Below are 11,170 nucleotides of genomic sequence, written 5' to 3'. Positions count from 1 at the left end.
TTGATGTGTTCGGCGCGGACGAGCTATCAATACACATACGTGGTGGAGCTCGTTAGCACATGGAAGTACGGAATACGGAATACGGAAATAAACGCTGTGGAGCGGAGGGCGATCCCTCCCCCACTCCGGGGCAGGGTTTCACTATGAGACTCACAGGAACAGTCGCAGCTGCTATAGCGAGCGGTACGGACAGGATATCTAAGATACCCATCCTGATAACCTGCACACAAGAAAATGCACGGGGGACAGAGATTGTTCGAGCAAAAGTCAAGGTGAACTGTTTTTATAGCTATAACGGTAAACATGAAGGGGGTGGGTGAGGGGGGACGGAGCGATTGCTAGATCTGGATTCTGGATCCAGGAGTCGAGGGTGCCTGGCTCGCTGGCTGGCTGGCGACTTCTTTTTCGCATTGACGGGAGGAGTATGGCCCGAGACTTGCCAAACCCACGCCTCGTAAAAGAAAGTTGGGATAACTCTATTTTTGCTTTGCAGAATTGCACGATGCACGATCCATGCAGGGTCCCCTTGCGCCCCCCCTCCCCCTCCGTTCCAATTACGTCCACGTCCCACCCTCCGAGAAGGGCAAGAGATAGATAGCATCAGTTCAAGTGGACGTGATTACCTGCGGCAGACACGGTAATGAGGACAGAACCAGACGGCCGCCCCTTCAAATGGGGGTTTTTGGTTTGTTGTGCAGCAGGATATCTGTCCTGATTTGACTGTCAGAACTTAACCTGTCGCTGTTCTGCCGATAGAACCGAGCGAAGGCCGCTGGAGGTAATGGATACGGAGACTATGCGCTGTCAACGTCTGGATGTCTGATATTTCTGAGACTTGGGGGTCTTTTTAGGAGAGAACGCGCCATTAGGGCGACCGACGAGAACGCGTTCTGCCCTGAATCTCTCTTTCCCCCTACCCGACAGGTGAAGGAGATGAATCATTGATTGTTGAGCTGGCTGATGTGCACTGTCCCGGAGTTGTTGTTGTTGTTGGAAAAAAGCCAAAATTAAGCGGACCGAAATAGATAGGGACTCCTTGGGATATACATACACCGCGATCCAGAGTCCTGACATCGGCAAGAGGAGATTGTCGCAGACATGAGTGTGAGTATCCCAGGATTGATCATGAATGTTGCGCAGTGGACCCCGGTGACCTAGGCTTGTACACCATCACTCGGCATGTTTCAAGCTCCGCTCAAGTTTTGCCGGCTGGGTTTGATTTCGGCAGAGTCACACGATGTCACGTCGGACTTGGAAAATCACTATTGTGGCTTTCCTCAGGTGTTAACGTGAGTCAAAATGGAGGACCATCAACCCTTATACCTATAAAGTGATTGCATTTCTAACGCTGCTGGGTTGTGCACCTCAATACTCCGCTTGTGCTCCGCATAATTTAATTTGAATTTCAAAACTAAACCTGGCGGATTGTATGTGTTACTATTAGAAAGCCACGTATGATTCATTAATCCTTCACCCACACAGTTTTCAGTAGCAGTCCACTGGCACCAAGGTGAATTTTTCCGTTCCTTCTGCTAATTCCAACTATAGCTACATCTACAACTATACAACTAAAACTTCGAGTGATACTCTCAGGAAACCGCCTTGGCTCTCTTATCTCGAGACTCTCGAGATAATAAACAAAAAAATAACGAATAGTAGATAGATACAAGGGAAGCGGAAGAGCATGAATGGAAAGGCAAGGTGTATATACCTATTCAGATTTTTCGTACTTATAGTAGAAAAAGACAACCGGTTGAAAACAAAGAGAAACCAACCATACTGCGAACGATGACGTGATCTGCTCGCACGGTATTTTGCTCGTCAGTCCACCCGAACGACCACAACGACATGTTCGTCGTTGCGGTCGTTCGAGAAGAGTCCCTAATGCTCGTCTCGCACGCCAGCTTCGGCTTCCTAACCCAACCACCAGTCGTCTCGCACACCATTCCTCTTTCACCACCTCCAGTCCATGCTCTATGCCACTGAGGGCATCGCATCCGACAAACACTTCAAGAATACGGTCATGGCCGGCCTGGCCAGCGTCTGGTGCGTCTTCCGTATTGCCCATCGTTCAAACCTGAACTCACGTTTTCGGGTATACGCTTACAGCCTGTGCTTATAACGTGCAAAGGGGGACGCTACTTGTGGAGGATTAGAACAGTTGGTTTCCTGCATCAAGGCGTGTTTGCATACAACAAAAGGCGGTAAGAGACCAAAACTTTCGGGCCCACAAACTTGGAGGCTTCTTCACGACTCCAGGACATCGACAGTCAATTGGTAGACATCAATATATATGGTATGTTTGAAACTTGATCTTGATACCACTGCCCCAATGACATGTAGTTTCGGATCCGTCTCGTATTCCCTGCCCACTGTCCTCGCAGGCCACTCTTACCTCGCAGGCCTTGCTCTTTCGGACCTCCGCTTTAAGCACCAGGGCTGAATCACAGACCGGCAGGCATTAGAGGTGACTTCAAGATAATATACTTTACCAATGTTCAAGCGTGGCGCGGACTGCTGCTTTTTAGGCTGGCTGATGGGGCACGTTCGATGGCTGTGTGATGTTCGTATCTCGGTCGTTGACTCAGGGTCCACGACGAGTAGGCCATGCTCCTTTTTCTTGCCCGTCGCCCCCTCCGCTCCATACACACCGTCGAGGAGCTTCGTAGGCCATTCATTTTTCCCCCTGTTCCTCCATCTGCCTTCACTACGACGAGCAGCATTCGTCGCCTGCCACCGCTCCGTACGTGACTTGAGGATTGGGGCAATCGGTTTCCTGTATCAGGGCGCGTCTGCATACAACAGAAGGCGGTAATTGATCAAAAAAATTCGGGCCCCTATCATCAAAGCTCAAATTTAATTTTGTTGGATTGTGACAGGCACAAACTTGGAGGCTTCTCTAGTACCCCAGTACTTGATATATCCCTAAACCCTGGGGCAGTAATGTTTGCTCAAATGCACTGTTAAGACACATGAAGGACCAACCCGAATGCATGAGTTGAGAACTATATCAGATGAACCTCGGAGAAGAATTTTGCGCGCTTTGGCGATCAACTCGAGATAACAGAAGTCCTCAAAATGCATCGGCGGCTAAGCTACACTCGGATTGAGTTTTGTGCGGTGTTGAACCCACATGCCAGGTCTGAAACTTCTACATTGAGATGTCTTCGGTATTATATTGACCCTCAGTCACACCACCTCAGATTTGTGCCACCGAAGAGAACTCGCGGTCGTGTTCGGCTACCCAAAATAGTTCAATTAGAATAGAAGATGTTTTAACGAATTTTCTCTGTTAGATTATCACTGGGGAACTGAAAATAAACAGGTAGTACATGAGGCTGCATCGCGGAGACTGCCTTTATATCTGGTCGGTATCCTTTCCGTTGGCAAATTTCTGTTTGAATCCCACTTCCACTATCAGAGACGCCACTTCCAGTCCACCCTAAACGATGATGAAGCCACGTCAAACTCAAAAAAAGAACAAAAAACTGACTCCAGAGGCACCAGTTACGACCCCACCCAGTGGTCCCAAATCTCTGTGAGCACCGATTTACTTGGCGCAGCATTTCATACAATGCTTATCCTTAATAGCGATCTTCTGTTTATTCATGACTGCACGGCAAGTCAAACTCCTTACATCTCAGGGACCGTCAGTCGTTGTTTGGAGATTGTTAGTGTCATCCAAGGACTCGGGAACCTCGATACGCGTAAAGAGGGGATGCGCGTTGGCCTGATTGCGTTTTGTGATCATGGTGAAGATGAAGACTTCGTTACCAAGGACTTTGGTGGATTTACATTCGACGTCGAACAATTCTACCATAATCTTAGGTCCCTGGAGGCTAATGGAGGCTCGGATTATCCTGAAGCCGTTACTGCTGCATTGGAGCATAGTCTTAGGCTTGAATGGAGGACTGATGCCGCAAAGCTGGTAATCTTAATTACGGACGCCGCCCCACATGGGATTGGCGAAGAAGATGATGAATTCCCGCAGGGAGATCCAAACGGTAGGTGAATTTATGCCTTGATATCGACAAAGTTAATAAATTGGTTTAGGTCATGATCCTCTGAAGATCGCAAAGAAGATGGCAGAAAAGGGGATAACGATGGTACATCATTTTTGTTAGTTCGTTTCAGCAGCACTGTGGTGACTTTTTCTTCATTTCAACAATAGCTGATTGTAGCTTGCGAGCCTGTGCTGAGTAACGAGAACGATGTATGTACAATTTTCGATTTATTATCGTCCGGGACAATACAAACTAAAGTGTACTGCACAGTACGCCCATGATTTTTACTTAGCCCTGGCAAAAATCACCAGGTAAGTAAGTTTGTTCTCACCTCTGTTAGAATTTGTCGAGTTCATATGACATGCAGGGGAAAACTTGTTCCCCTGCTTGACGTTCGCGTTCTTTCCGCTTTCATCATTGGGTACGCTCTTGAGCAAATGGGGCTTGAGGAGCTTTCTCGACAATATTCAGAACCTATTAAAGGTTTACACAAAAGTGGGTTTACCTTGAAAGAAATGGTTAACGCTGTCTGGGAGTGGTTATCGGGAAAAGAAAAAAAGGTTTACACACTCAAGTATAACCAGGTGTATGAGGAGCCACCAGAGTTTGATGAGGTCGTGAACACGTGGGCTGATGGAAAGGATATTTTGTCTGTGCGAGAACAGGTATGGCGTAAGGCAAGTGTCTTGATCAAGTATCTGGGATTGATGAACATACGCTGATGCATTACATAGTCTACACCACGCGCGAGTAAGCAACGGGTTCCTGCTCGTTGTATTGCGCCGCCAGGTGGTTGGCCAAAAACCACAGTCGATGTTACGCTCAAGAACCTGAATGAAAGAGATAGAATCGATTTCGTGTATCTCGATCCTGATCCCGACCTGGATTCTATCAGGACTCAGGGCCCCGCTCCTGCCCAAACAGGGTCTCTGGGACCAGCTCAAATCTCGCGACCTAGAAAGCTTCTTGCCCATACCGACTACTACTTCAGTCTGAAGTGCGGTTCGCAGGCAAGATATCACATCAAGTATATCTACCAATATTTTGGTCATTGGCTTGGAGCTGACCTGAATCTATCATAGGCAAAATTTCTCAAGCAACCAAGATATGGATGTATCGATTCACTTCAAATAATTTGTGAAACAGGAGGTCGAACGAGACAGAACAGTGAATATAATTACTTTACGCTCGTGTGGCATTAGCTATCATGTGCAGTTTCATGATTATCTATCTGGACTCATGGCGTTGAGAAGGCATTGTGCAAGGGAATGTCGGCCCTTACGCCATGAATGAGGGACAACATTGCTATCTAGGTATGCCAGCCTTCAGCGCTTCTCGGATAAATGACATTGGCGCCCGGCTAATTTTAAGCAAGGTCTCCTAATATAAGCACTCGTGGGTCATTTTGTGAGGTCTCATGACTGTTATCTGTACAATATGAAATCACATGAACAATGGATATTTACTTGGATCAGCTAATTCTGAACTCTTTTCAGCTTCATCTACTTCTTAGGCTATCCACCGATCTATTGATATGAGGTACGAATCGCTTTTCAATTCGCTACAATTCGGAACAAAAACCCAGCTATCGGGTTCCATACCGTTGTTATTCTCATTAAAACTATAAATGTGACTCTGGAAGGTCCCAGCGAAATATTTGCTGTTTGTTTACCCGAAGAACCCGCGCACTGAGGTTGATAAAGTCCCTAGCGTCAATTTCACTTGGATAATAACACTATGGATACAACGACGATCAGTAGCCTCACAATTATCAATCAAGCTTCCGACGTTCCAGAGGGCTTCCCCGCCACAAACTTAATCGAGGTTCTCCTTAGGCATTATATTCCCACTGCCATCAGCAAGTTTGTACGCGATGTACACTCGTCAAACCAAGTGTACTTTCGGGCATCAAAAATATACAACGCCATTTTGAGTTCCATAACGCATATTCAAAGTGCAAACACTGCGGAATGGGCGGTATTCGATCACTATACGCTTGCTATACCGGTTCTAGAGAGGTACGAACAAGCTCATTGGCCATGTCTTGATTTTTTCAAGTGATTCCAAATTAAAAGGATTTTATTGAATTTCTACGTCAACCACCCAGAAGACATTAAACGTGACCATCTTCCACCGACAGATGGCATCGAGTCGGCCATCATGTTTATAGAGATAATGGAAAATGATAGGGTAATGCTCCGTAATGCCCTAAAGGATCTCGCCGACGAGCATTTCACAGTGTGTCCATTTCTCCTTACTCTTAGCTCAAGATTTATTGTGTAACTCTTTATAGATCCTATCTGGCGGCTTGCAGCCCTATCTTGTGGCAGATGCTAGTGCGTCTCGCAGGAAGGACGATATCGACACGATTAAAGCCTTGAATGCATATATCTCTTCCAATAAATTAATGGATGTTGATATTGATCAACCGTAATTATTTTCTAGGGATCGCTGCGTCATACAGGGCTAACTAATTTATACAGGCTTAATGGAAAGCTGTTGACCAGTGTACGCATGGCCATTGGGGAACTGGCTGAAAAACTAATCAATCATTTGTTTCCAGAGGTCGTTTCTCCTCGTTCATTACATGTTATGAAACTGATTCACTATCTGACATACAGAATCTTACTGCCCTTGGAATCAAGACAATTATGCTTGCATATGTTCCTTTTGCTCTGATTACGGCAGGTACAATATCGACAGAATGGCGTGAGTATTTTAAAAGCCACACAGTGTGGCGGGCAGTAGAAAGGTGAGTGTCATTCTATAAAGCTTCAATTTGCGACATGGAACGATGATCGGCATTAGTTTGACGACCAATGTTCTTTCACAATTTGTATCTGGTGAAAGTTCAGGAAAACTAGCGGCACTTGAAGAAGAATGGAGGACCGTCAGGGGACTATTACTCAAATTACAGCACACCGATGTCAGTACATCAGAAGAGATTCTTCACCTCGTCAAGTTGGCAGCAAACATTAGGCGGCCTTTCCACGGTCGGGTTGTCGAGATTGTAAAGATGCTTTACGATATTCACATTTACTCCCATGCCAATCAAATCTTGGTTGGCCAGAAGACTCGCAAGCTCAGGGAGATCAAGCAGTAAGATATCTTACTTATTGTTCAATATGAATGATTAATTGTCAGCGTCTCTTTAGGGTAATGAGAATCGCAATTGAGGGATTTGAGAGCCTAAAACTAGAAGTAACGGACGTCAGAGAGATTGTGCTAACTGACAACCCTTACAAGAAACAGAGCTCAAGGCTCAAGGAACTTCTAACTACCGTTGAGGGACTCTTCTCGGAAGTGAGTGCATATTTTATTGAATTGCAGCACCGTTTTTTCTGATTGTTTGTACCTTGCGTTAAGCTACCGGAGAAAAGGGAATATTGGGTCAGGAAGTACAACAACGCAGCGGAGATTGATGAGACTCATCTTGAGTGGATGAGAACAAGGCTCGGACTCATCCATCAAAGCTACAACATATCCGAGGGTATGAGGAGAACAGAATACTCGGACGAGGACAAGTACAGCGACGATGACGACGAAGAAGATGACGATGACAACGACGATAGTGATAGCGATGATGACAGAGAAGATTTTCTACCGGATACATTTTACAGTGATGGGAAAGTTCTACAAACTGTGAACTTCGAGGAACAACCAATTTCAAAGAGACAGGTACTTATCACACATTTCTTCTTTTTATGATTTTTGAGACAAAGGTCGCTACAGGTCAGAAAGCTTATACTGCAAGTCCTTGCGCGCTCCGGTGTATTTCTGTAGCCATAGTTGAACCTTCTGATATCCCTTGTTCTGCGTTTAATGTACAAAGTTTCTGTTGGCTTGTTTTGTCCAATTCAACTTAAAATCAGTAAATATTGGATTTGTTTATTGTGGATTGGCACTTAGTGTTGTCTGGCAGCTACCTTCCCAGTAGGTGTCGGCCTACGCGTGCCTCGCTGACCCTCCATCAATAGCCCTTCAAGCTCCTTCAAGAGACAAACAACCTCGGCGCGAGCGGTCCGGCCCTGGCGTTCGTGGGAATTGGACTTGGTCTAATTTGAGGCTAGCTTGAAAAGGACAACGATTCAATTGTAAGCATGCTTTCTGCCCTCAAACACTGACTCTTAAGAAAGAACAAGGAGATACACGTTCTAGAGATCTTTTGATAAGTAAATCCAGAGAAATATTCAACTCACACGTCCAAAATAGGCATGAGCTGAAGTGCAGCTCACGGGTAAGCCTTGATCCATCTAATTTACACCGCAAATTGATTTTATAGATAGTTCTCAGAAATCAAAGACATTTAATTGTACCTTAGGACCCAAATAAAATTATCAACCACAGCATCCTGTGTATTCTGTGGCCACGAGCCCACTCAAATAAAAAAATAACAGTTGTATTTGACAGAATCATGTGCACTGAACAATTACTACAATCACAATTCACAACAATGAGTCCGATGTTTGTATTTCTTTCTTTTATGTATCTCAACACCGTTGTCAGACTTTAGTAAGATATATCCTATGCGTATTTATTAATGTACCTCGCTGTGAAGCTGTGATATGCACGTACTTGTGTCCACAAAGTAGCAACACTTATACAAAGTACATGTTGACATCGATCGTCTTGTTGTTAACGAAGTTGTGTCTATGGGGCATAGGCTAGTTAGTAAAAGTTAACAGTAACAGGTCAGAATAGGCAAATAGAACTTACGTGGCGTTCTGAGAGAACCGGCCGCGGTTGAAGGTGAAATAAATGGATTGGGATATCGGCATCTTCCTTCGAACAATTTGCTGTGGGCGAACCACGAATCTTTGCGATATACCGTGGATGTCATCGTATATTACTTCGATGATACCATCTCCGTTGTTGGAGAAGTCAATGAAGACATCGGTGGAAGACATGAGGTGCTAGTAGCGACTGAGTAGAGATAACTTGACTGGGGACAGCAATGAAGGTAAACGTACTTATATAGGCTTCCACTGTATGCACGTAAATATCCGGTCAGAGGCTGTATTCTTGCGAGCAATCAAGAAGACGTGTAGTACACATGATAACAATATGATACTGCCTCCTGCCGTGACTGTTCAAATGGCGTTTAATGTCCCAACGTGCTGGGTTCTTCCGAAAATAGTTTGTATATGATAAGGAGGAACATGACTGACTTCAATTACGCCGAATCTGGACAGCAAATTAGAATTAAATGGATGTTACTGGTAACGCCTACTCTATATCAGAATACATTTACAATATTTATCGTGAATAAAATCAAGAACTAAACCTTTTTTGTCTACAACTGGGATTCATGTAACACTGAGTCCATGTGGCGCAGACACAAGCGCGGATCATTTTCGCAGATCGCCTAGTTGTTCAACAACGTCACATCAGCTTACTTCTGTTGAGATCCGAGGGGCGTCAATGCACAAGCGCCCAGGTCTGCTGCACAAAGCTCCGAAGTAAATGCAGGTCATCTGATTTGTCATCGTTAAGCTCAAAGCATCTCACCTGTGTGTTATTTATAGTGTGTTATTCATAGTAAAATGACAGTCCACCAATGTGGACATACCTATACTCCACGGCATGGATTAGGTCTTCTCCTAGACAGGACCCAAGTACCCGTGAACCTGACCAATTGACCAGAATTAATAATGCTTACAGCTTAGTGAGATACGGTCGCCTGCTTAAATGAACTGTATCGACAAAGCGCTAGCCGAAAATATTACAGTACCATATCTTCTGACCTCAATTCTGCAAGCTTTGTTGATCAGCTCGAGATAGCAAAAATAATCAGAACGATTAACTTCACTTGGAGCCTTGGATTCTACGGCATATTTGGGCTACACCCCGCGTGTGAATGATCTACAGTAGTGGAACGCCCTCAACGTTATATTACGGTGTTGTATCGCGCCTTAGTCACTAAATTTTCGTCATGCAAGTGAGGAAGATTATTTTAACAGAAAATTCTTCGACAGGACAGAATACCCCAATTGCAAAAGAGAAACCTCATTTGGTGCATGTAAGCCAAATCAAAGGCATATCACGACGCATTTTTCACACCATTTGCCTGTGCTTTTTCAGAGCCCACCGATGAGTTTTCCGAAAATGACGAGCGCGATGAAAAGGAATGGGAAGAGTACGCAGTGGAAAACCAGACGACCGATAGCGCAAGTGCAGGGAGATGGTGTGTGGGCAGCATCAGCAGCGACGCAGACGTGAGAATCATCCCGGTATATGCACGAGCAGATGTGATGATCAATTGAAGAGGTGGTGGTGGGAGATAACTTTGGCTTTGGGCGACTGTCAACGGGGTCAGTGTTGGTGTCGTTCCTGCCGCCGAGCCTCCTGACGCGGTCACAACAGCGACTGTGGCTTGAGGATACCAGCACAGGTACGGACGTTGAAGTAACACTCGATGCGACACCCCAAGTCGAAACCACAATGGGGACTGACGCTCGTTCCAGAGTAATCACAACAATACTGCCCTCATCTGCGTCCATTTCCAGCCCCCTATTCTTTCGCCGCTTCACCTCCTTCTTGCGCGCCTTCTCTTTATGTCCTTCTCTCGTTCTTCTTTTTTCTCTTTTCCACGCCCCGCTTTCGTTCCTCCCACTCCTTCAAATTTCTTCCGCACCATTCCATACTGTCAGAGAGGTTGCTCCTCTTTCATTTTATATCAACGCCAAGGTCACCGAACATCTGAAGGAATGTCAGCCACCTTTTAAATGTTGTCTACAGAACCCATACAATGCAACGGTGCATATATCAAGGAGAAATAGGGAGAAATACAAATACTGGTGCGGAAAATCAGAAGCTAACAGTGTGTCGGCATTGTCTAAACAAAATCGATTGTATCATTTCACTCGGCGCTTGATTGTTTTTGTTGGACTTCGTAAGTCGACATTGAAGCCCCTGCTCTGTATATACGATGGGTGTAAGAATGTCTATACTCGGAATGAACCAAACGTGATGCTCAGGTTACGGTGGCATTAAAGTTGGGTGATGGGCAACAAACAGTACACTGTCCATACAAACAGGTGCCTCTTTTTCCACAAGGAGATAAATCACGGAAACATTGGTTGCATGTTGGTACATAAACCGCGAATGTGAATTTGGCCCTCAAAGTCTTTCTTTTACCATCTTTATGTTGCTTCAGCCTCGCCCAA

General features: G+C 45.3%; 3 protein-coding genes across 3 annotated transcripts; 2 read left to right on the top strand and 1 right to left on the bottom strand.

Annotated features, from left to right (window-relative positions):
* Nucleotides 1-3,449: 3,449 nt before the first annotated feature.
* On the top strand, nt 3,450-5,138 carry JR316_0012259 (Alpha-protein kinase vwkA; the record flags this gene model as incomplete). The annotated part of the gene is made up of 8 exons (XM_047897884.1): nt 3,450-3,538; nt 3,592-4,004; nt 4,054-4,106; nt 4,172-4,213; nt 4,275-4,315; nt 4,372-4,669; nt 4,739-5,031; nt 5,087-5,138. 8 exons carry the CDS (start codon nt 3,450-3,452, stop codon nt 5,136-5,138), a joined length of 1,281 nt encoding a protein of 426 aa, XP_047742773.1.
* Nucleotides 5,139-5,741: 603 nt separating this feature from the next.
* JR316_0012258 (uncharacterized protein) lies at nt 5,742-8,068 on the top strand (the record flags this gene model as incomplete). The annotated part of the gene is made up of 9 exons (XM_047897883.1): nt 5,742-6,022; nt 6,080-6,242; nt 6,298-6,434; nt 6,488-6,569; nt 6,626-6,756; nt 6,813-7,103; nt 7,160-7,307; nt 7,371-7,682; nt 7,982-8,068. The coding sequence occupies 9 exons, from the start codon at nt 5,742-5,744 to the stop codon at nt 8,066-8,068; spliced, it is 1,632 nt and encodes a 543-aa protein (XP_047742772.1).
* Nucleotides 8,069-8,602: 534 nt separating this feature from the next.
* On the bottom strand, nt 8,603-8,911 carry JR316_0012257 (uncharacterized protein; the record flags this gene model as incomplete). Its single annotated transcript, XM_047897882.1, has 2 exons — nt 8,603-8,654; nt 8,721-8,911. The coding sequence occupies 2 exons, from the start codon at nt 8,909-8,911 to the stop codon at nt 8,603-8,605; spliced, it is 243 nt and encodes an 80-aa protein (XP_047742771.1).
* Nucleotides 8,912-11,170: the final 2,259 nt, after the last annotated feature.

Source organism: Psilocybe cubensis, chromosome 12, assembly GCF_017499595.1.
Source record: "Psilocybe cubensis strain MGC-MH-2018 chromosome 12, whole genome shotgun sequence".
Taxonomy (NCBI): Eukaryota; Fungi; Basidiomycota; class Agaricomycetes; order Agaricales; family Agrocybaceae; genus Psilocybe; species Psilocybe cubensis.
The sequence above is the reverse complement of the archived record's forward strand: the minus strand, read 5'-3'. Positions and strand labels throughout refer to the sequence as shown.